Source organism: Anopheles cruzii, chromosome 2, assembly GCF_943734635.1.
Source record: "Anopheles cruzii chromosome 2, idAnoCruzAS_RS32_06, whole genome shotgun sequence".
Lineage (NCBI taxonomy): Eukaryota > Metazoa > Arthropoda > Insecta > Diptera > Culicidae > Anopheles > Anopheles cruzii.
The window spans coordinates 23,488,351-23,512,719 of NC_069144.1; the positions used below are offsets into that span (position 1 = coordinate 23,488,351).

The following is a 24,369-nucleotide window of genomic DNA, read 5'->3' on the forward strand; positions in this document are numbered from 1 at the left end:
TTTTTCCATTTTGTTTGTTTTCCAAAAATTGTGAAAACCGTGGTTCAATGTGTTCCACCAAAATTCAAATTTTTTTTAACACGATAGGCCATTTGTACTAAAAATCAACACATTCTAAATCAGATGCATCAGTAAGTAGCAAAATGAAAGTATGATGTACTTTTATGTGATATTTAAAACATATATTTAAATTGTCTTTGAATTTAAAGGGTTTGGCAAAGCAACCAGTTTGAAATTATTAGCCGAGAGTGAGAGGAAGAATAAGGAAAAGTTTTTGTACTAAACGTCGGTGTTGCTGTTTGCGCATCTGCAATTCAGGATCTCTATGAGCCGGCTGTCACAACACAACCGCAGCTCTTTTTTTATTCCATTCTCCTTCACTTTGTTTGTAAACTGTACATAGCAACCATAGGATAAATGGGCAGGAGAATTGCATTTGAATCGGCTCTTTCGTAGTGCGGAGTTGTCGGATTGCAAAAATATCGCATTGTGTTATCGTACAAACTGTTAGGCGAAACATTCTGAAAAATGTCTTATGCACATTGGTTGCAATTGATCAGAAATGCAGAAAAAACTTCCAGTCTGCAGGGAAACGTGCGCCAAGTTCACTACCGTTTCCCAGACGGCCGAGAAATGGCCGAAGAATATAGTACGGAAACTGGCGTGATCATAAGACGAGCGTGGAAAAAGAAGACCGAATTGATGCGCAAGGAAGAATGGGAAATCGAACTCGGGGAACCACTTCCCGTTGGTTTGAATAGCAACGAGTTAGTTTTACAAGAAGCTGCAACGGAACCATCGCTGCGGAAACGAATCACGAGGCACGCGATCGAATGGCGAATCAGAAACGTACCGTACACCCTATCTACCTTCAGCGTGACCTGCGATGGCGATAAGAAATCAGTGACGATAAGAACTTCAAACAAAAAATATTTCAAAACTATATCCGTTCCCGAATTCGAACGATGCAACTACACTCCGAAGCAAGAAGATCTGAATGTTAAGCATCAGAACGCCACGCTTATTGTTACGGTATGGAGAAACGATGCAATAATCCACCATTTTGCAGATTACTTTTGGAGAAACGTAATTTACAACATTATTACTGTCTGCTTCCAGTACAAAAAACCACCCATTTTGTTGGCGATGGAGAAGGCTGTTTTGGAGGAGCTTCAGAACCTAGAAACGATGGAATATGATGCGTTCTAAAGCCATTGAGTGTAGTAGAAACACAAATAAAGACTTTTTCTTTCATGGAAAAGGAAGTGCACCTGCAAAATAAAATTTTTGCTATCTTCAAACCATACGGCCGATCCAAAAAGGCTGCACTAGTTTTTAGTACAATAAAATGCCGACACTCAGGACGCTCACAGCTGACAGGACATGAATGTTGTTTGCACTAAAGTTTAATGGTACGAATCTCAAAAACACAATAAATTGTACACTTTTCAGTAACGGCCTCAGCCAAAGAAACATTCGTAAAATGCTGTTTGGCGACTCATTCTCAATGTTTTTTTGTTTACATTATTTCCGTTTGAATCAATCGGCGTCAATGTGATTGAGTTCCTTTGCGGTCCGATTTGGGGGCTGCCAATCGTGAGAACCCGAATGCGAAACACACGCACATAACTAGATTGTGCATCTGACGGCCACGATAAAAGGTGCAGAAATCGTGTTGTGGGAACGAAATGGCAACAAAAAAGGCAGCGTCGGAAGTGAGCTGAAGTAGCTGGTCAAGTGCTGCACGGTGTTACTTTTCTCCATCCACGAACGAAGGAAAATCCAGTGACGGAGGTCGAACACGTTTCCCGGGCCAATTTAGAAAAATTGGCCGGCCACCAGTAACGGTACCTTCAACTCGGTAAAAGGACATCCGTACACTAGAGGACAAATTAAAACCATTCGACCATTCGGTCGAAGGACGAGCAGCGCAACAGGATGATGCTTTCGTTTCTTCGAACCGTGCAATTGTAAAAGTTTCCAGAAGACGAAGACACACAATCCTTGACCCGTTGTATGTGGCTGGTGGTAATCGATTTATCGGAAGGCTGACAATGTAGAAAAACAATAGTAATAACAGTGACCCTGACAGCACTGCGGGAAAAAACACCAACAAACAAAAACAATCGCACCGATCTAAGCTGCAACGTTAGGACAAAACTACGCCAGCATAACTGGAAAATAGTGGCTACGAACATCACCAGAAGCAAAAAACACCGTCGCTGAGGTACTGTGCGAACGTGGTGCTCCGTGGCCTCCGGGTGGGGGCGTTTTGTTTGTTACGACTGTGGATTTCGCCGGAATAACCCGGTTGGCACTGTATCCAACTACCGATTGAATGTCAGCGGCCGAAGCCGACGATACGGACGATGAGCAGCAGCTTCAGCTGGATCCGTTCTCTCAGCTGGAGGAGGATTTGCGGAACATGAAATCCGTTATTCATGTGACGCGCGAAAATATCGACGCGTTGAATGCAAAATTTGCCGACTTTCAGCAACCGCCGGCCCTTTACCTGGAGGAATACCAGGAGCTCACGTCCAAGCTGCACGACCTGGAGATCAAGGAGCAGGCCTTGATTGATAGGAAAATGCAGTTACAGAACGAGCAAACTGGCGATCCGAGCGAACCACCGGATCCCGAGGAGCGCGTAGAGGTATGGCCAACGAGAGTGCAATGGATTGGCAAGTTTGTCTAAATCTTCTTCCACGGTTTCAGGTTGAAAGCATGTGCGGCACGCTGAGCAGGCAGTCAAAGATGCTGCTGCGAGCCTTTCTACCGAACCAGCAGCGTACCTCGGTACAGGTGATCCCCGGGATGCGTCTTAAGGACGCGCTGGCAAAAGCACTGAAGCGGCGCAACTTAACGTGCGAGTTCTGTGAGGTGACGGCCGGAACTAGCGAGTATCCCATCCCGTGGGAAACGGACGTCAGCGCGCTGAACTGTGACGAGGTGTTCGTGCGCATTCTGGACATCGGGTTTCCCACCTACATCTCGCACCAGTTCATTCGCAAAACGTTCTTCTCGTTAGCGTTCTGCGAGTGCTGCCGTCGTTTGCTCTTCACCGGCTTCTACTGCAACCAGTGCAACTATAGGTTCCACCAGCGGTGCGTCGACAAGGTGCCGCCGATATGCAGCAAACGACACATGGACAGCACCTTCTATCATGTGTTGCTGGCGAACCCAGAAAGCACGGCCGGCATTATCAATCCCGGGGCCGGTGGCTACAGTACGAATTTGCGGCACCCGAGATCATTGAACCAGCAGGATCGCTCCAATTCGGCCCCGAATGTGTGCATTAACAGTGTGATGAAACCGTTTTTCGGGACCGAAGGCCGAAACGTTATAACCAACCGACCGCTGCAGGTAAAGAGTCCCAAAATGTTCGAGTTTGAGCCATTCAATTTAGATTGTGGTGTTATTATGGGTTCGGCAAAATGCTGTTGAAATAGTTGAGGCCACATTTCCGATGCAAATGCTGTATATAGCAGAACCGATTGAAACAATGGTTTTGAAAGGGGAAGGTGTTACGAGAATTTCGGATGGTCGAATCGAGTTATCGACACGCTCAACTCAAATCGTGTTTCAACAATTTTCTCTTCTTTGTTTATTCGGCAGGCTCAAACGAATCAAGAGCATTCACATTCCACACAAGCGTCACCAACAAACACGCTGAACCACAGTAAACGCCCTAGGGCACGATCGGCAGACGAGAGCAACAAGAATCTGCTATCACCTCGGGACTCGAAACAATCGGACGAAAATTGGGTAAGTTTGGCTGCACTGTGGGTCCCAGTGTTCGCTTAAGAGGCGGGTATTGTTGATTCCCATAATGTTTTGCAGAATATCCAAGCTGAAGAGATTTTGATCGGCCAGCGGATCGGATCGGGATCATTCGGGACGGTGTACAAGGCCCACTGGCATGGCTCAGTGGCAGTAAAGACACTGAACGTGAAAACCCCAAGCCCGGCTCAGCTGCAGGCGTTCAAAAATGAGGTCGCGATGCTTAAGAAAACGCGCCACTGTAATATACTTTTGTTCATGGGCTGTGTTAGCAAACCGTCACTAGCAATCGTAACGCAATGGTGTGAGGGCAGCAGCTTGTACAAGCACATCCACGTCAACGAAACAAAGTTCAAGCTGAACACGTTGATCGATATCGCCCGGCAGGCCGCCCAGGGCATGGATTATCTCCACGCCAAGAACATCATCCACAGGGATCTGAAATCGAACAACATCTTCCTGCATGACGATTTTTCGGTTAAGATAGGCGATTTCGGCCTGGCCACGGCCAAAGTGCGGTGGTCCGGATCGCAGCAATCGAACCAACCGACCGGCAGCATTCTGTGGATGGCACCGGAAGTGATTCGCATGAAGGATCAGAATCCGTATTCGTTTCAGAGCGACGTGTACGCGTTTGGCATCGTGCTTTACGAGATGCTGACCGAGCAGCTGCCGTACAATCACATCAACAACAAAGACCAGATACTATTTATGGTCGGCTGCGGCAAACTACGACCGGACCTGACCAAGGTAAGGTCCGACTGCCCTCAAGCCCTGAAACGGTGCGTTGAGGATTGCATCAAGTTCAATCGCGACGAGCGGCCACTATTTCGGCTATTGCTAAACATGCTCGAAACTATGCTGCGCACTATGCCAAAGTTCCATCGTAGCGCCAGCGAGCCGAACTTTACGCAAACACAGCTACAAAATGACGATTTCCTGTACATGTGTTCTAGTCCCAAAACTCCTGTGAACTTTCATGATTTCCAGTTCTACAATGGCGCTGGGAATTACTAGATTATACATTGCCGTCGTCAATCGGCCGAAGGTCTGAAACAGGATTCGTTTAATATATCACGACGTCGTCGACGATTACCTGTAAATAGTGAATGCAGTGATGTATGTTGATCAGTATGCTCTAGAAATAAGAGTTGGTTTAGAGGCTTTCTTTTTTATGTTTTAAACTCAGAAAACAAACAAAAATTTCATTCTGTTGTAAGTGGAGTCTAGCTGGAGTCCGATCCATCCCGTCGTGATGGGAAACGGTACGACGATTGCATTTGTGTTCACAGCAAACGGCATGACTCATTCTCGTATTTAATTCAATCAAAGTTAATAGATTGCTGTTGACCTAGCCTGCGTGCTATTACTACGACAGATTTGTTAAAAACATATTTGGAAGTAACGTTATTGCTTGAAACAGTTCCTGAAAGTGTCATTAAATCCCAAAATATGTCTTAACAAGAAATGAACATTGAGTGATTTAGTATGCATATGTGTAAATAATTTCAAAGTAAATATTAGTTTGTAACAATAGCTAAAATGATAAATCACTTATCTACGGCTAGCTCTTAAGAGGATAGCACCTAACGTAATAATGCCAGGCACCGGCCTCTGGTACCGCACTGGTTGGAACCTTAACTGCCGTATGAAAGCCAAGCGAGTACGATTACGGCGTTTCGAAAGCCAAGTATTGCGTCAAGATAATTTCAGTGAAATGGTTAAAAGAGCCCGTGTAAGGTGCAAGTGATGCAAGAAATGTGAAGATTGGTATCGAACAATAATAATGTTGACACTGACAACGACCCAGCAAAAAAACAACGATCGGATCAAAAGGAAGAAAAGAATGGAACGGACGACGAGGAGGATGACGAACTGGATGAGGTTGTATGGTAAGAGAACAGTTAATAGACCCGTAAATTGGATAGAAAGAGCATTACATGAAAAAGAAAAAATGAATCTGTTTCAGAAAGAAAGAGAAGAAGGAATCAGAGCAAAACAATTGAAGAAACACAACAAAGTACCCAATACAGATACTATGATATACGCTCACATAGTGGAGATACACCAATCATAAACATTTATGAACAGGGCATTTATTGGACATTGTATCATATATTACTATATCATGTACGTAAATACATGGGCATAAAAATGGCAAACCTTGGCTCCCCTTGGCTGTATTGTGCCGCGGCACAAGTGATCCCCAAGCTGGTGCATCACATCAAGCACGCAGAAGAAAAGAAGTGAAACAAAAAATACAAACCAACATAATATTGAACCGTTGATAGAAGCATTCGAACAATTTAACAAAAGTACTCCTTCCGTTGTACCCCGTATGTGCGAAATGGCGAAGAATTCCAGTATCTACTAGCAACGTAATCGTAACAGTAAGAAAGTTGGGTTATCCGTGAATTGCGGCGCAAGTTGTTGTTATTTTAAAAAGAGCGCAAGCTGAAATGTAAAACGGAAGGAGCAGTTTAACTACTACCATGTGGTCGTTCATTGAACCCATTTTTTCTTTGATCATAAACCTTGCTAACTAATTAGTATGAAAATGGATTAAATAAAACTGATCTACGCCATAAATGACAATGCAAACTGATGTGTTTTGTATTTATTCCTTGTTTTCCATGCTCGCCGCTCGCCTAGTGGCGGTTGCGTCCATAGTTCTTTCGCTTCGTCAAATATGCCCTCAATAGAGGTCCTTGATTGTTACAACGCCACATACCAATCAAAATGAAGAGGATTGCAGTGCTAATCGTTGTTCCGAATAAACCTTTTAGCGGATATTCGTACATGTACAGGTTGGGTGACCGCCTCTAAAGGGACAATTGTTGTGCTTTCAGAAATAGTTTTACCAAAACTAACGAAATAAAACAAGAAGAAGAATGTTAAGTGGAAGTCATTGGACGGACGGTCACCGACAACCATGCCGTCATACGTCGATTCTATCTATTTCTCGTTTTGGAAGTGAAAAATAATTTATTTTAATTTTGATAGTGGACAGCAGGTCGAAAGCGGCATGAAAACAAAGTGAAACATTCAAGAGGATCGAATGTTATCACATAAAAAACGTGAACCCGTAAAACGACCCCGATTTCGAGCGCATGCGTTCAAGGGCATCCGAAGGGTCTTACGGCTCTCTCACGCACTCTCTGCAGTTACTCCCCCGTCGTTGTTTAAAAGCTTCTCATCGCTCACTCTCTTTATGTGAGGCAAGGATGAATTTCCCGAAAAGGACGACGGGCAGCAAGTTCAACTTCCGTCACGGTGCTCGCCAGACGTGATTTCTCATTACCGATCCGTGTAAGACCAAAAGCCCGTACGTTGCACTAGTATTTTTTCACCACAAAATCAAATCCTTTTTCCGGCATTGGAAGCAACCGTGTGACCGTGTGTGCTTGTTTTCATGTGTTTATTTGTCCGTGTGTATTGCCAAGATTCGTCAGTTTATGACCCTTTCAAAGAATCCTTGTTCGAACAAAAAAATAGTACCACAGTACTTATTGGCTTGATATTCTCATTCCAATACACATTAGCGATTTGCACAAGATTTGACTACTTGGGCGATTGGGAAAAGGATTCTACCTCCTTCAGAAAACTTCCGTTCGACATTACCCCTCTTGTTGTGCGTCGTCCTTTCTACTGTGGGCCTCGTTCCTTTAAGAAAGTAGTCTTCTTATCGCTGCATACCTTTATTGGCATGCTCTCCATAACGTTGGGCCTTCTTTCTCAGAGCCAACAAACCCCTTAGGGAAGCGGCGCATTCTTCAACATCCATGTTTCACCGTCTTCCATCCCTACACCCTTGGAAAGATTCTTGCCGAATTACATAAAGTGAATGTGTGATCTAGTTCTAAGTTCTTTGACATGCCTTCTTAACGAGTGTGTTCTCCCCTGTCCAGTACTCTCTAACATGAGCTCCTCGGCGTACGCGGCCGGCTATGGCCAACCGGAAGAGGAAGTCTTTTACTCCACCTACGAACCAACGCCAGAAGGTACGCGGAACCGGGACCGGGGTCCTGGACCCTCCCAGAGTTTGTTTACAGCAAACAAAACAAAAAAAAAGACAGGTTGCTACACGCACGCAAGACTTTGTTGACTGACCCCGGAGTCCAACAGAAACTTGTGGGCCTCCCCCTTATTTTTGAAATGTTGAATGAACCCCTCTCCTGTGTTTGTTTCTGGTCTTTTTGGTGCTGGCTCTCGTACTGATTCTCGTGGTAGAAATTACGGAATACGCTATGAAAATTGGTATCGATCCTGATAAGGAAGCCAATCTAGTCTATCTCGCACGCCAAGGACTATTACACCCGTTGCCCGAACACTGGAAACCGTGGTAAGTATTCGTATCAGGAGAATTCCTCGCCACAGAGCCATATCCTTTGCATATCCTCGTAACGATGATGTCAGACACGAGCTTTGTTGGGAATATGCGTGTGTCGCACACGGGCACACAACTGCGAGAGTGTGTGCGACTGCCACGGGAACCGAAAAAGGCGAGAGCCCAAAAAAACAGAGAACAAAACAAAAAACAGTCAGCTGAGAGCAAGTGTTGGGCCACTAGTGTGTTGGTGTGGCCTACACCATCCATCCCAGCAGTACAGCTAAAAATGGTGACCCCACAGACTCCTCTTCATTGTGATTCGTCTGCTGTTCTCTCCGGTTAGAGCTGTCATATCCCACACCGCAAATGTTGAATCAAACACATAGTCTGCATCCAGTAATTACAATATCAGGACACTGGCCTAGCCAACGCGAGCCGCATTCTTGACCGTCCCCAATTGAGTCATAACAGATGAATTATGATATTGGCCTGATAGAGGCCAGGTTAAACGCTTGGGACCTATTATGTAAGAAAAAATGACGAGGCTTCGGGTTTCTAACACAAGCTCAACAATGGGTTGGGTCGGACGAACGTTTTTAGGATGTTTTAATCAAATTAATTGCAATATTTTTTTATGGAAAGAGTAGCTCTCTTTAAGCTAATTACTGGTTCAGGAATATGTGTAGAGTTATTTAAAATTACGGGTTGAGAAATATAAGCTATGATAAGAAAGTCTGGATCGAAAGTTAGTCCAGTTTGTAATCCTGCCGAAAAGACTGAAATTGTAGTCCTGATATTTGAAGCACATCTGTTTGTCATTATTCGGCCTCAGCTCAGAACCAACGATAGTCTGAAAATGACCCTTGTGCCAAGAATTGAAAGCAACAATTTGTTTGACAATTTCATTAATAATTCTTAGTTGGTCGATCAAAGTTTGCCTAGTCCTGTTCTTCGGTAGTTTGGCATATGGGTTTCATAATGCCTCCCTGCAAGAGCCGAAAGTAACATCTCACTGGCTTAAATTTAAACGCGATATCGTTGTTGCTACGTTAAGCTAGGCAGAGCGAAGAGGGTAATTATGATAGATGGTCCACACCCTCGATGTCAACATTTTGGATTACGTAAGCTTTAAGCAGGGCAGTGGCTAGTCGACCAGGTTTTGCTGGAACCTGGATCAATGATCGATGCTGAATGGATTTCTAGACTACACCAGACTCTTTTGCGTATGTAATCTCTCAAAGGCTTAGCGTTTCATTCATGCTGGCGGACTTGGCCGTGCTTTTAAGCGGTAAATTGATACCGTTCCGTTCCGATGCCGCATGCGTGAACCGTGCCAAGAAGTTTACCAACTAAGATATTATACCCGTGCCTCTACACTAACGTGCACTACTGCAATGCGGTATCGATTTCTACCTTACCTTATACTCTGCATACGGCAAAGAGTTCAACTTGATGAGTGTGAAGAACACGCAAACAATGGAATGCCGTTGCATAGTACTCGTAGTATGCCACAAAAATTACCACCTTAACCTTCGCCAAATATTCGATGAATGCAAGGCACAATCTAACAGTTTTAACTTAAAACAGACCGCTTTAATTCTTCAGTCTGGATGGCTGGTGACATCATACCTTCCTCGACGAATGTTGACTGAAAAGTGACTGAAAGAAAGTTATCCCAAATGTCTTTTTTATTATTGGCGACTTTCCACTCAGACGTTATAAATCTTGTCTTTGCTAAAACACCATCTCGAGAGCTTTGTTTCATAGCACTACACTATTATCCTGTTTATTTCAGTAAACCCCGTAACGTTACTGTATAAACGATACTTTGGCCACTGTAATTGTTGAACCACTTGTACTCAAGCACAAATCTAGATCGTCTCCTGATAATTGAGCCGAACCAAACTAACCACGCTTGTCTTGATCTCCTCCTGCAGCTACAGCAAGCAGGTAAAAGCTTACTACTACTACGATCGAATCTCGAAAAAATCTCAGTGGGAGCATCCGATCGACGTGCTGTACCGCGCCAAGGTAGCCGACGCCAGGAAAGCGACATCATTGGATAGGTCCGACTCTGCCTCACTCGGTGACTCCGGGTTCCGTAGCCTAAAATCGGCACACGATAAATGTGACACGTCAGTGGTGGGTCCCAGTAGTAAGTCCGGCAATCTGGCAGGATCCAACGAACCTGCAAAAGTAGATGATAGTGCTGCGACCAAGCAGGGAGCACAGGTACAATCACTGGGGCCGACACAATCGGCACCAACGTCACAGTACAACGAGGAGGTAGATGACGACGAAAGTGACTCCAACAAGGAGAACAATAGTCAGGAAGGAATCGCAAGCGGCGCTACCGGTGCAACAGGAGGTGGTGATGTCATGGCGCTCTCGACAAAACTGTCGTTCAACGTGGGCGCAAGTGTGCGGGATCGGGCCGCCGATGGTACCGCTGGACTGCCGCAGATTCTGGGCAGCAAGTTCGGGCGGATACAGGGTTTCACCCTGTCCGGCACTGGCTCGCAATTTCTAAAGTCCAACAAAAAACCTGAGTTCGGCAGTCTGGAACTGGTTAGCCGTAAACCGGAGTCGGAAGTGAAGGGAATACTGCGGGACTCGAGCTTGACGTACATGCGCAACAAAACCACTCCGAACGAAGACTCGGGGTCGGACGAGAGGAAAAGTGTGCGATTCGATATAGACTTGAATGCTGAGCTGAAGACCACCATGATAGAGACGGTTCCAGACGACTCGCTGATCTACTTCGACGAGGTTGAAGAAGTGGGCGACAACAAGTTGGCCGGGAAGGGGCCCAAGGAAGATGGAGAAGGGAATGGCGATGACGATGACGACGATGGCGACGATGATGATAATGAGGAAGATGATGACGAGGGTGATAGTGATAATGATGTTTGCAGAAATATCGAAACCGTCCACAACGCTGACGCCGGAGAGGACGACCACATAACGGGTTCAATTAAGTCCACGGCACCAGACGAGGCGATCGTTGGCGACCAAGAAGAGGACCTGGGCGGCATTGTGAAACAGCTGAAACAGACGATTGAACGTGAACGAGCCCAGTACCAGGCAAATCTAGAAGAGGAGCTAAACTCGTTGGCCACTCTCGAGAAGGCCAACATACAGAACGAGCTATCGAAAGAGCGCCGACGCTACGACGAGCTGCTGGTGCAGGAAAAACAACACCTGGCGCAGCAGCACCAGGACAACCTGGCGGAAATCAAGGAGTTCTACCAGGCCAAACTGAACGAGATGAAGAAAGATAAAGAAGAGGACACGACCAAGGAGTACGAAGCGTATCGGGTCACGCTGCAGGAGGAGTTTGACCGGAAGGTGAAGGCAGTAACCGAGGAGCACCGGGCGACGATGGCGACGCTGCAGAAGAACCACGACGAAATCGTCGAAGAGCTAGAGCGGGACCTCAAGATGGAGGAGGAGTTGCTGAAGAAGGAGCAAGGGAGGAATCTGACGGAGATGAAGATCAAATTGAACCACGAGCTCGAGGTGGAGCGGCAGCGAATGCGCGAAACGGGCGAAGATCGCCTTTACGAGAAGGTGCGCTGTGAGAAGCGCCTTCTGGAGGACAAGTACAAGTGCTTAAAGGAGAAGTACACCCGGCTGAAGACGGACGTGCGCATTTCGCTCGAGAGGCGCAAGAAGCGTCGCGAGCAGCAACAGCAGCAATCGCCATCGCAACTGCCACATCAGCACAACCACCAACATAGTCTGCTCAGCAACAGCTACGAAACGGACGACCGGACGACTTCGAAGCCGCTGCCACCGTCGTACCCTCCGTACGGAAAGCCCGCTTCGTCATCCGGGATGCTGGCGTCGGAGATATCCTCCATCAGCATGCCATCGCCATCGGCAGCCTATAAACGCTTTCCGCACAAAGGTAGCGCTGGCCACGCGGAGATCAACAAGAGCAACAAAATGCTCTGTTTCACCGCCGGCGGCGAGTCCCAAAAGGCGCTGAAACTCGTCCATCACAACATGAACGGCACGAACCATAACGGTAACAATATTAACAACAACGTTAGCTACAGCAACAACAATCACACCAACCATAACAACAATAACGTAAACAACAATAATCATAAAAATCGCGGCACCACCAACAACAACACGGACGCCACGAGCCACAGCGAAACGACGCAGTCCAAGAGCTACTTTCAGTTGCGTAACATCTTTGCGAGTGTACAGCGCGAGGACAACTTCAGCTCGGATTCCGAGTTCGACCGTAACCACGCGCAAATGGCGGTGGCCGACTGCAGTAGCACCACTAGCCAGAGTGTTGTGGCCGTAAGCCGCCAGAAGCGCAAGATTTTCACCAAAACCAAATCCGCCTCCACGTCGAAGTTGAACTCCACCAGGCACGAGCGAGACGCTAGGCCGTGTACGCCCGTGGAAAACCTGCGGATTCAGTTGAAGAAACTGGAGGAATTGGAAGACCAGATACCGGAGTGTAACATTGACGCACCATACCATCTGCGGTACCCGTTCATTAGTGAGCATGTTGGCAATCACGGGGACGCCAATGGTGGTGCCACCGGCACTCCTAAAGGGCAAGGGGTCGGTTATGGCAGTAGCAGCGAGATGGAGTTCTTCAAGCATCGCATTCTTCTCGAGCGTGACTCTGTCCAGCGCGCGAAGGAGTCTCTGCGAACGCAGAAGAACATCTTCAAGTCCAAACAGCACGACATATCGATGAAATATACGATGCAAACCAGCCACGCTATAGAGCAGATCTTCGGAGTAAGTACAACCTGCGCTGCATGTTGTTAGCTTTGACAGGTTCGGTTAGAGGAATGGAGTAATGTCTGCTCTAGTACTTGATTTCCGGTTTGGAAAGTTGATCAACTAAAGCTGACCACTGTACCATTTATTTCGCAGGAGGAGAAAGAACTCATTGAAATGGAGGTGTCGTTGCACCGTACACGGGCCCTTCTGGGTGAGAAAGTTATCCGCTTGCGCCATCTTGAGCGATCTCTGCAAAAAATGGCTGAAAAAGACGTCGGACCATCGAACCGTGCGGACCAGCTCGATCGACCGCCCAAGCCGAAGGAAACACTTAGTGACCTATCATCCTACTCGAATTCAGGCTTCAGTAGCACGGACCTACCGCTCACCGAGCACTGTAGTCGTGTAATACACAATATGTCACCCAAAGATGCCAGGCAGAACGAAGCCTTGCTGTACTTGGAACATTTGCACTCAGAGATACAAGAAATCTGGTGTTTGCTAAGTAAGTCTAGACGTTCGCGTGTCATGTAGCTCATTAATAATTTCCGCTCCCACTCTTCATCCAGATCCGGCCATTGCATCGCCGGACAGTAAGTTCGATATGCTGAATTTCGTCAACATTACCAACACGCCAGGCACCAAACACTCTACCACCGAGACAGTACTACCGCTGAAGTCGGTTGCGCCGGCTGGCATTATTGGGCCAACCGGCGGGCAACAGACGGTGGCGGACCACGAGCAACCACATCAATATACGGCTAATCTGCTGGACAAAATCCGGGATCTCAAGAACTGGTTACGACAGGCCAAAAATGAGAATGAAATCATCAACAAGCAAACGTTCGACTGAACAGTGCGCCGTGATGTCGCCATCTCTTGGGCGTAGTTTTACTTGGATAACCATTCTTAGAAACTTTTTTAAATACGGCTTAGTCGCCGAATTATTTCAGACAAACTACTTCCGAGTGCAAAGACAGTAAAAGAATACGCATGTCCAAACATCTTTTAATGTCGCTGGAAGCGTGCTGGACAGGAAGAGAGTAGAGAAAGTTAAAGTTTTACTAGATAAGGTTTTAGAATAGCTTTCGTTTAAGTGAAGCATACAATGGACAACCATTTTATATTTTATTGAGTGATTGGTTGAATCACCAAAGTACTGTGGGTTGTTTTGTATGTTACACTTCACGTTTTTCTTGATGTTCTTTTTGTATGGTTTCGTGAACATCGTCCAATCGTCTCTTGAATGGTTGTGCCAATAAGTATACTTACGTTTTAGTTATACTAGCCCGGCTGTTATCGCAGTTAGTTAGTGAGCAGAGGAAAAGCAGTTTCCCCTACGTATCGACATGGACTGACATATTAAGCATTTTCGGTCACTTGTTCTTTAGTCTCCCTTTTTGATAGCGTTTTTCAATCAATTTCTCGAACAAGCAGAAGCATAGTCAAATTGGTCATTCAATTCTGCTATTGTCAAATGGGATCATAATATAATATTACGGAGATATCGACATCAATACGGATAGCCGCAGCGAAATTTACATTTCGCCAGGAAATAAGTAAATAAAAGCAGCAATATGAAAACGTTGCAAAAGTACACGAAGGTATTCCCACTTATTTCGTTCACTTTGGCCATAAAACTGACCACACGAATGACCAGCGTAGAAAGTCGCCGAGAACTATGTTACTACTTGAATAGGTATGTATCTGTGGCAAACAAAGTATGATCAAACCTGCAATCCTGCAATATAAGTAAATTTATCCCGTTTCTAAGCATCTAAGCATCTATTTATAAGCATCCACAGTGCAAACTTGGTTAACGACTAAAATGCGACGAAATATTGCAAAGAAGGAAAATTTAAAGTTTTCAATCAACGACTTCTATGATGTAAAATGAAGTCACAAAAGAAACATCCTGAAATCAGGCCAAATTGTCAAAAAGCTGCGAACATATTTCCACACTACCCAGAACTATGACATCTCAACACAGTTTGTAACTGCGAATGCAAATATAATTAAAACTCAGTTGCATATGATTGCATTAATGGTTTTATCCCTATCTTTTATGAATATCCTACAAAACATACATAGAACCTTTTGAATAGACTAGAATCGGTCTCACAACCAGATAGATCGATATAAGAGCTTGGAAAACAGTGGTATCATCTACAGGAAAAGCAAAGCTACAGTACACTATACAGTAGAGACTACTATTCAGTAGAGACCATATAAAGACGTAGTGTGATATTAATTGGTGAACGAGAAAATTGGTGAAGAAATATTTTAATTCATTCCCATTCTTTACTGGCAGTGTAACAACAATAAAAAAAAATATTCTATTCATAATTGTAACCGTCCTGGCGATTGTTTACTTCATGCAGTATGAAAAGCTGTGAATACAAGTGTGAATGTTACCAAGAATACTTCGACATAGGAGCTGGTCGCAAATAGGTTAAAAAGGAGAAACCGTTTCCCTGCATCCGGCTGAAAATGTTTTAAACATTCATCAAACACCCATCAGGCTACACTGTAAATAGAGGGAACTAAAGCGTGTGTCAATTGTATGATAAAAATGGTGTAGAAGTAAATGGAAATCAAAACGTAGCAAGGTATTTAGAAATGAACTGAACAAACGTGATCGATTCCCGATGAAAAAGCGGATTCTTCCAGGTTGGCTCGAGGAGATCAAAGAAAATGTCTAACACCCATCTCCCATGTTTTTCTCCTTGATTCGAGCATGGAGAGACCACATGCAAAAGCTCTGCTTTTTTAATTTTGTTGAAAATCGATGAAATTTTAAAATAATTGATAGCTTTTAACTTTTATGAATATTCTATTCTATCTAGACTTAATCGAATTCAATCGGTTTAGCAGTTTTCGAAATAGACGAATAGAGTGAATTTAAAGTTTAGATACAAATTTAATAAAAACAATCTATGATTATACTAATAGACTACATCTTAAAAGCAAAATGATAAACTTTATAGAATTTTGCTGAATTTGATAAACTCATGTCGTGACAAGTTGCAGCTCCGAAGAAAAGCAGATAAGGCGCGTTGGGAAGGTTATATGGATTCAATAATAAACTCAAGCAAATAACATGACTGTTCAACAATAATACCCACAGAGTCAACAAAAAAGTATTGCAATAGTCAATGGAATTTTTTAATGAAACAGCTAAAACACCTATAGTACTGTTAATTGGAAATCCAACCGTACTCATGAGGCAATAAAGAGATATATAAAGTTACGCGTATTACAAACTGTAGTGAAAAAGAAATACAAAACATTACCTGGTACTCCTCAACGAGCTGAAAAAGATGATCAACCAATAAACGTCTCAGTTTAAACTTATGAACATCGTTTTGTAATATATATTTTACCTGCAATAGCAAATAGCTTTTTTGAAACTCAAACATCAAGAACAAGGGTAAATAATTATCGCTCTCATCAAGGCACTATGCTTTATTTTATTTTTCTGTTTTTCGCTCAATTCTTTTCTAAAACACCGTTATAAAAATTCCAGGATCCTAAAAGCCGCTATTGCACGGACAATACTAGGTTGCCCATAGGTGTGTGATGTCGGGATCTCGTTACTGTTGAATGTTGCTGCAATCCTGAAGTCAAAATTAGTAAACAGGAGCATTCGTCGTAGCGCCAATATACCAGAACAAGCTGACCCGAAATAACTTTGTAAAATCTCACAAGTGGGCAAGAAACATTGTCCATGCGATAGTGCCCAGATTAGTACGTCTTATTCAAGTATTGTGTGCGCCTAATGTTATGTTTATTTAAAAACTGTTTGTCATTTTTGCTTCTCGTCAGGTGAGATGCAAGCACATTCGCCGGCACATTCTTGATAGTTTCTTTGCAAAATATATCTTCAGCCGATCACAGAACATAAATGAGCTAATTCATAATTATCATATTGAAGATATACAATCAATTGAAGTTCTCAGGTAATCAGCAAGGTTGAAATAATTTGCATACTTTTGACGTGCTTCATTTAGCTTTATATAAAAGAATGACATAGCGCAAAACTGACAAAATAACCACATTCCGATAACTCCACTTACGTTCCCACTTCTTCGAAAGGGTTTATTGGTTGAAGTATGGCCCTCGATCGGCAAACTCTATTAAACTTTGTTAATCTCCATCCTCTTGCATATTATACAAGTGAAACCTACCGGAATGTGACCACTTTGACTTCTCATACGCGAGCCTTTACCCATTTCATATTTAACACCAGAACGACCTCCATTGTGCTGCGTATTCGGACTGAGAGTATAAAACGTGCAGTTGCTTTAATATCAAATTGCCTTGGGTGCAGTTTATATGGGTGAGATTGCCATTGTGTTATGATAATTTTGCTAATGTTGTACAATATACACTAAACCTGCCTTCAGGCTGCATCATTCATTTTTTTCTTTTATTAAGATTAGGCATTGCGCAACTATCTAATCGATTTTCAGAAAATAGAATTTGTTTCCGAAAATATTGTTCAAAATTGCACACATTTTCTCTTTTACTGGTGACCAAGCCGACCAGTCGTCGAAATTTTAAGACACTTTTCTGACTGTCTATGTTTTATACAATAAAAACGAAATGAACAAATAGACACATTTATCCAACATGCATGTTGACCTATGCGTGTTTCTAACAGGTGAGTATATGTGTATGTTTAGTTAGTTATGAGTCGAGCTTAAGCCTTACTACAAAGATTAAAATCGTTTTTGCTCAGCCTTATATGTAACAAACACCGTATGTAACACAAAAAGGAAGACAACGAAACAATCCAATTTTAAACAAAATTATATTCAATATTCTGTTGACAGGGGAAACGTGACAAATCGAATTCTATATAAGCTGGTTGAACAAAATTCAATACAAAAAATGGGAATATTTAAATACTAAGTGTGCGGAAATAAAAATATTATGCGTCATAGTAATTTTCTGGATGAGTACATTTTCTCTGCAAACTACACTTTCCAGCTATGCGATTCGCTTGGGTGGTTAAGTATAACCGGTTCATTCGATTCACCTAATTTTAGCTGTCTCTTTAAACTTTTTCAATCCTGCTTTTACTCTACTTTTATGTTTGTTTGTCTTTAAATGATCCAATTCCGTTTGTTTTTTTTTATTAACGCTTTCTTCCTTTTTACTTCTAGGCGCACCTTCGAACCATCACATAGGTGCAAGCTTTTAAATATTATTCAGCACTCCCTCGGCCACTATTAACTCCGGCAAATCTTGCATTTTGCAATGTTTTCAACAAGAATCGTATAGAATCGTTCATGATCGTCGTTCTTTTCAGCGACCCTGTACTTAAATATCATCAGCAAGGGAACAACCGATTATTTAAAACTGGCTGTCAATGTCAATTATTGGATAAAGATAGGGTGGTACCAACCGTTCCTCTTGCGACGTATTGCACACGGATGATATAAAAGCGGTTGACTCAGCGATATAATTACGTAGAGAAGATTACAATGTCTTGGACGGATTGTTGAGTACTCATTGTGAATTCACATATGGATGGTTGCGGCAGTGTATCTGGCCTCTCCGCGTCGCCAGGACCACTTATTAGGTCGGTACTGCAGGGAGAAAGAAAATCAGTATGCAACATTAATGCCTCAAAATAACCATTCAACATTCGCGTACATTAGCCTAGATGCAATTATATATTTACTCTATATTCTTAGTTAAACAAAAGAAGTTACACTTAGACATTCAAACAAACCAACCTTTTTCGCCTTTGCAATCTTTTGGGTTGGGTTTGCAAAGTTGTTTTCAGAATGGAAAGCATTTGGAAGGAGACATAAAGAGAAAGTTAATTTTTGTTGGTAAATATTTTTTGATAAAAAAAACAAAGAGAACATGCGGCGATGTGTACGCTGTTTTGGTGCAGTAGATACTTTATGATTTTTTACACAAAATATTGCTTCGGAAGTGTTTATTTGAGCTTCGATCTTCCTTTTGATTCTTAAGACGCTACGAAAAGCCGAAAAATTAAACTAGTACGCTAGAAACTCTCAAGTATTCTCCCTTTACTCACCCTTATTAGAAGTTGTCCACTTTTGGTGTGCGGGTTTCGATAGGCATACATAACCCAACTAGCGCAAGCAAACAGTATTAGAAAAACGATCAGCATCGACACTATCAGATTGCTACTCGAAGAGGCATCGTGCAGATCGGTGTGATAAGCGTGCACTTTGTTTACACTGTCACTATCGTCGGCGGCTCCGTTTGGAGTTCCTTTAGTCAATATTCCAGCAAGGACGGATCCAGGAGCCACCACTTTGCCAGGCAATTGCTTACGATCATTTATGCTGTAGCTGTTGTTGTAATTGTCTGTTAATTTTGGGGTCACTTCTACCGGCTCTCCGTAGTTGTTGCCCTTTTGACCAATTGCAGGACAGTACGAAAGTTCGGAAATGGTAGTCTTGTCGCAACCTGAGACGAAATGACGGTAAGAGAATTATTGGTCACGTTCAGTACTCAGGTATCTCCTATCATTTGTCGATTAGTAATCTTTCTCAGCAGTTCAAGGATGAGATGCACTTTGATTTTTGAAAAAACTCACCTTTCTGTACCCAATCTTGACGCTTTCGATCAGTACCGGTCGAGCAACGATTAATTGTTGGACACCACAGGCACTATAAATAAAATTACAAACAATACAGATACAGTCAGTACAGATGGCTTTCTGTCACATGCAACGATACGAAGCATCGGCCTGTGACACGTTTGATCGGATCACAAAGTCCTCGGTTTAGATACCTTGAAGTCTGCGCCTTCATGTGTAATGCAAGAGTCACAATCCTTGAAGGAGAAACATGTCGGTAGCGCTGTGAGAGTTATAACCGTTCCATTTTGCACCTCACTTTGGCCAAAGTTCACCCGATGATATTCATAAATAGTTTTCTGTTTCGTGCCTATTTCGTGTAAAGCCAAAAAAAATGGAATTTAATGTTAGCCCAAGTTACAAAAGGCTGATGTTTTCGCCAATTCTCACGTATAATCGTTTTATCGATAATGTAAGCATCCGATAATCCAATCTTGACCGGATGCTTCGTAGAAGGGTTGTCGATGATTTGCTGAATATTGATGGGAATTTTCTTGTACGCGAACACAATGTCTCCTGATTTGTTCAGTGTGACACTGAAGGTGAATGAACCATTATTTGGACGGTCTTGCAGGATAACATTCTCCCAAACCACTGTGAACGTTTCGCCTGTTAAAAAATATAAAACGAATTGTTAGTTTCTTAAAAAAAGTCAGAAAGTCTTACACTACAAGACTAACCGTCATCATTGTATTTAACAAACGATTGCTCAGACACAGAGGTGTCGAAATTGGCCATCAGTGGCGCAATGTACTGGGTTGAAGCTAACCACGAATGGACGTAATCGCCGGTGTACAAGAAACCTCCACTAGCAATCGTAATATTTCGGATGGGGAATCCATAGTACGGAAAATCGAAAGACAGCAGCATGGTCTGAAAATATGGATTAACGGATTGGAAATTGATTCACTGTCGAGACAGTTCAACATCTAATCCTACGAAAGACCAGAAAATATTTACCGTAGCCCGTCGATGAGAGTTCGAAAGCAATCTGTTAACAGTCAGATTGGCTGTTATCTTTTTCCAGAATTCTTCACTCATTTTGACATCGCTCGACCACATACTTTTGTAATACAGATGATTATCTTCAAACGATTTGGTAATGTTATGCTCCTTTAGTGTGCTGTTTAGTTCTGCCTCGGACTGTTCCGACGAATTAATGGCATCGCTCAGCGGGTTTTTCGTTGAAAGATCAGGAGCAAAACCTTTCAAGCCCGCCACTGACGAGCTCTCATCGGTACTCCCCGTCACTACGCCCTGATCCGAAAGCGTGGTAGTTTCAACTCCCTGCTTCAGCACTCCTCCGACAATGGGCCCAATTGTACTGCTGACATTCGAATAATCCTTCCGCTGGCCAGTTCCATTGACTCCAAGCAAGTGCCCCTCTTGCATTCCGCTAACACTAATCGTTTCTACCGGCGGTGTTTGCAGTTTTTTAACGTTCATATTTTCATTCTGCAGTTTAAGCTTAGCCGGGCTCAACTTGTTCTCATTTAACGGCATAACCGGACGAGCTGCTGTGAATCCATCGGCCCAACTACTTGTTTCGTTTTTCGTTGCAGGCGCTCCTGTGGCCGAACCGCTTCCAGGCTCGAGTATGTCACTCTGCAGATACTTTCTAGAAATAGGCACTGTAGGACAAAAATCGATTAAAGTTATTCATTATTAAACATTTCAACGCCGTCTGTAAATATGATTCTTGTATTGCGTAGCCTACTTTTCCTACAAAGCGGACACACTTGTAAACATTTTCCTGTTTTTAAATTAGTCTAGCTATGCTAATCAATTTATCTGTTTGTTTTCACACATGAACAGCACAGTCTCGTCTGTTTTGCAAATTAAATGAGGCATTGTGAGGCACATACAAGTAAGATAAAAAAAACGACACCAGAAAATCATTGTGAGCCAATGGTATTATGAAGGAACATGAAATAAAAGTGAAAGATGTGTGTTGGAACGTATCGCCCTACGGCTTCAACCATTTCCAACGCAAACGAAAAATAAATAAAAATGTTGCCGCCCGTATTGCGAAATAGAAAACATTTTTTCCAAACAAACAACAGCAACAGTCTATGTTAGTCTCGGACATCTTTCCGGCGAGCTTCCTTACGTAAAACGTCAACCGTTCCCGAGCATCTTTCATATGGGACGAAACGTTGGATTCTTTTTTGGGTATCGGAATGCCTCGACCAAAACAGATAGCTTGGATCGTTGTTTGCAGCAGATTAAGCGGTAGTCGGAGTGACAACACTACAGGAGAGATTTTACCTTTCGCGGTTGCAGCGAATTGGCTCTGAAATAGCACTACAAGCGCCAGCCAACAGAGCGGCAAGTGTCGAAATTCGTCCATCTTCATCGTAGCCGATTTTCTATCGCAGCTGCTGCGATCTGTTCAACGTTGTTGTCTCCTGTGGCCGTTTGCGTCGCAACTCCACCACCCGAAAGGCACTACGTAGTTGACGAAATCACAACAATGGTGGCGGAGCTCCAAAAAGGGGCTTACTGAAAAGCAATAGCAAAATCACAATCAATCAAAATCACTATATCTTCCCTCTTCCTTTTCTGTACGGAATACAATGCAAAAAAATGACATGCAATGACATGGCCAAGCAGGTTTGGTGGTGGTAGTGAGTGCGGCTTCTGTTTTGCTATCTCGCTCTACGTCACATGCTCATCTCCTCTCTCCAGGATTTTTAGTTGTACTTTTTCCCAATAGGTGGCGCCCTTTCCATTTTAAATTAATTTAAGCTTAAATTTAGCCGTTTAAACCTGAAAACGATTTCAAAAAAGGAAAGATGTTAAGCTGGAAGTGGAAGTGTTTTCCACTCAGAAGTTTATGGACGAAAATATTGAGAAGTGTATGGAAAAATAAAAATATACCGACAGAAAGGAACAACAAAATGGAAAACAGTAAATTAATGAAGTACGCTTAATTATAACGTTTTTCTATCCGACTTCGATTTGTTTCAATAAGTTTTAACCAAAACAAAGTGCTTAACCTCCTGTAGTAACTGTTTTGTACCCTTTGTATGATTCGTTGTGTATATAGTTGTATTAGCTCTACATTTTAAAATTTAAAAACTTATGAAAAAAAAATTAAAAAGCTTATGAAAAATAGCGTTTGCCTAGACAACATAAATGCAATGATCTTCATGCAATTAGTCAACGGAAAATATATGCATCATGTCATTCTGTTACGAATCGTTAACAAAAAGTGCATTTTATGAATCAGTTCGCCGGAAACGTCGAATTAAATTCATTATCGAAAAAAGTATTTCTACTAAGAAAAACGCAGAAAATACAACGATAGAACAAAGGAAAAGGCTTAGTAGATTCAATCAACAATCATTGAATCAGTGCTCTTATTATGCCATCTCAATTTCATAGCCACACCCTCAACATATGCTGCTAAGATGTCGCGATTGTTCAAGGGCATACGATCATGTTGCAGGTGTTAATTTAACATCGCACTACCACTATGAAGGATCGATCACGTTAACATTAATGATTTTCGTGCTGCAACTTGCAGATCTTTTACAGGCGACACCGTTTTACATTAGTCATCCTGTGGAAACAATGAGTCAATGTTGAAAGCTTTTAAGTAACTGAATCGGCAACATGATCATCTGGTTTTGGTCAACTTTAGAACAGTATAGTAACTAATCGTGAAACTTTTGCTCAAGCAGTTATTCCATAATCATTTTGTTTTGTTTAACAGAGATATTCACATGATGTAATCGTGATAAGATAAGTCATGTTCTTCAGAGAGATTAATTTTTTTTATTACTTTTGTGTTCCCTGAATTATTATACCAAAATAATAACAACATTTACGCCCTTCGCATGCAACACCATTCTGCGACTGCATAATTTAGTTAATCATAGGCTGTAATGGTGGCAGTTGGTAAGGCAATGGGGGCCAGAAAAAATCAATTCGTTTAAAAGCCAATCAAAATAGCAACTCAGTTCAGTAACGTGAATCGGTCAACTTCGATCACTCGAGTTAGATCGAGCATCCTCCGTATTATCTGGCGGGTTTAGGCGATTCTCGTCAAGTTTTAGCGCCCCTTGACTGAAAAGTGCAACCATGTGCTGTGCTGTCCTGGCCATCATCAACTCAACCAACGTGCGAAATCGAATGTGCGCTACCCCGCCCGAAACCGATTTATGTGCAATTTGGGGTGGGCAAAAAGGGCCGCACCCTTGTGCGCTTGTTCTAGTGCTTGTTTGTCAGCCTTTCACTTCGGCCTTTGCCCGACATAGAGCTGGGGTCGCAAACGCAAAACTGTCCCTCTGCGCTGATCATTTGCAGGCGACTAGAATAGGTGGCGGATAACATGACTTGTGGGCCCAGCAGCAGCCGTGTGCTAGCCATGTGGCCTGAACTTGAGGCCTATGATGATGTATTAAGATAATAGGTGTTTTTGTGGAGCCATTCCTTTTATTGCTCGAACAGCAAATTATTGTTTTTTTATGTTGCAACAAAATGATGGACCAAGAAAAATTGTCGATTACGCCAACTACCAACTGCATTTTTGACAGAAACTACTAAAGAATGGTTGTTAATGGTTCTTCTCAACCGTCTACGCAGCGCTGATTAATCGGTCGGTTCCAATGCGAAAGTCGTATGTTTGAACCCAGACAGTTTATCAACTTAAATACAAAAATTGGCTTCTACTTCTACGCGCGTTCTATAAAATAAAACAATAAACGAAAATGTCAAATTAGACAAAAAAAGATCGAGGAGTGAACAACTTCATAAAACAAGCTAGATAAATGAAAATAAAAAAAACAGAAGGTTCCATTGATCGAACCTTCAATCCACTTGTATTGTACTAAACAATGTTGGACACTTGCTCAGGATATCTAGCAGTCTAAGA

At 42.9% G+C, this 24,369-nt stretch overlaps 4 protein-coding genes across 7 annotated transcripts; 3 read left to right on the plus strand and 1 right to left on the minus strand.

Annotated features, from left to right (window-relative positions):
- The first annotated feature begins 423 nt into the window (after positions 1-423).
- Positions 424-1,349, plus strand: LOC128268736 (protein DPCD). The gene is made up of 2 exons (XM_053005931.1): positions 424-1,032; positions 1,120-1,349. Exons 1-2 carry the CDS (start codon positions 529-531, stop codon positions 1,207-1,209), a joined length of 594 nt encoding a protein of 197 aa, XP_052861891.1. The 5' UTR covers positions 424-528; the 3' UTR covers positions 1,210-1,349.
- A 989-nt stretch (positions 1,350-2,338) lies between these two features.
- Positions 2,339-4,797, plus strand: LOC128268735 (raf homolog serine/threonine-protein kinase Raf). The gene is made up of 4 exons (XM_053005930.1): positions 2,339-2,647; positions 2,716-3,363; positions 3,616-3,765; positions 3,841-4,797. The coding sequence occupies exons 1-4, from the start codon at positions 2,339-2,341 to the stop codon at positions 4,795-4,797; spliced, it is 2,064 nt and encodes a 687-aa protein (XP_052861890.1).
- A 2,897-nt stretch (positions 4,798-7,694) lies between these two features.
- Positions 7,695-14,371, plus strand: LOC128278700 (centrosomal protein of 164 kDa). Its single transcript, XM_053017431.1, has 8 exons — positions 7,695-7,781; positions 8,011-8,122; positions 10,048-11,021; positions 11,103-12,096; positions 12,172-12,880; positions 13,019-13,265; positions 13,296-13,370; positions 13,435-14,371. Exons 1-8 carry the CDS (start codon positions 7,700-7,702, stop codon positions 13,716-13,718), a joined length of 3,477 nt encoding a protein of 1,158 aa, XP_052873391.1. The 5' UTR covers positions 7,695-7,699; the 3' UTR covers positions 13,719-14,371.
- Positions 14,372-17,661: 3,290 nt separating this feature from the next.
- On the minus strand, positions 17,662-22,037 carry LOC128269166 (plexin domain-containing protein 1). Of its 4 annotated transcripts, none has more exons than XR_008269183.1 (10): positions 21,759-22,037; positions 20,451-21,121; positions 20,171-20,363; positions 19,881-20,099; positions 19,646-19,800; positions 19,449-19,521; positions 18,921-19,318; positions 18,610-18,627; positions 18,276-18,459; positions 17,662-18,184 (listed from the first exon to the last, which is right to left on the minus strand). XR_008269183.1 is itself a non-coding variant. In XM_053006548.1 (9 exons), the coding sequence occupies exons 1-9, from the start codon at positions 21,844-21,846 to the stop codon at positions 18,391-18,393; spliced, it is 1,884 nt and encodes a 627-aa protein (XP_052862508.1). In that variant the 5' UTR covers positions 21,847-22,037; the 3' UTR covers positions 17,662-18,390. The 4 variants fall into 4 exon arrangements, 2 of the variants coding, with proteins under 2 accessions (XP_052862508.1, XP_052862509.1); XR_008269182.1 differs by having other exon boundaries at positions 17,662-18,189; XM_053006548.1 differs by having other exon boundaries at positions 17,662-18,459.
- Between the last annotated feature and the right edge of the window lie 2,332 nt (positions 22,038-24,369).

What these genes read in the sequence shown, in the direction of transcription:
- LOC128268736 (XM_053005931.1), top strand. Translation starts at nt 529, where the DNA reads ATGTCTTATGCACATTGGTTGCAATTGATCAGAAATGCAGAAAAAACT. An exon ending in ACGCCACGCTTATTGTTACG is followed by an intron (nt 1,033 to 1,119) that starts GTATGGAGAAAC and finishes GTCTGCTTCCAG; the next exon opens with TACAAAAAACCACCCATTTT.
- LOC128268735 (XM_053005930.1), top strand. Translation starts at nt 2,339, where the DNA reads ATGTCAGCGGCCGAAGCCGACGATACGGACGATGAGCAGCAGCTTCAG. An exon ending in TAACCAACCGACCGCTGCAG is followed by an intron (nt 3,364 to 3,615) that starts GTAAAGAGTCCC and finishes TTTATTCGGCAG; the next exon opens with GCTCAAACGAATCAAGAGCA. An exon ending in AACAATCGGACGAAAATTGG is followed by an intron (nt 3,766 to 3,840) that starts GTAAGTTTGGCT and finishes AATGTTTTGCAG; the next exon opens with AATATCCAAGCTGAAGAGAT.
- LOC128278700 (XM_053017431.1), top strand. Translation starts at nt 7,700, where the DNA reads ATGAGCTCCTCGGCGTACGCGGCCGGCTATGGCCAACCGGAAGAGGAA. An exon ending in CCCGAACACTGGAAACCGTG is followed by an intron (nt 8,123 to 10,047) that starts GTAAGTATTCGT and finishes CTCCTCCTGCAG; the next exon opens with CTACAGCAAGCAGGTAAAAG. An exon ending in ACCGCTCACCGAGCACTGTA is followed by an intron (nt 13,266 to 13,295) that starts GTCGTGTAATAC and finishes TGTCACCCAAAG; the next exon opens with ATGCCAGGCAGAACGAAGCC.
- LOC128269166 (XM_053006548.1), bottom strand. Translation starts at nt 21,846, where the DNA reads ATGAAGATGGACGAATTTCGACACTTGCCGCTCTGTTGGCTGGCGCTT. An exon ending in ATGAAGGCGCAGACTTCAAG is followed by an intron (nt 19,522 to 19,645) that starts GTATCTAAACCG and finishes TTTTATTTATAG; the next exon opens with TGCCTGTGGTGTCCAACAAT. An exon ending in TCAAGATTGGGTACAGAAAG is followed by an intron (nt 19,319 to 19,448) that starts GTGAGTTTTTTC and finishes ATTTCGTCTCAG; the next exon opens with GTTGCGACAAGACTACCATT.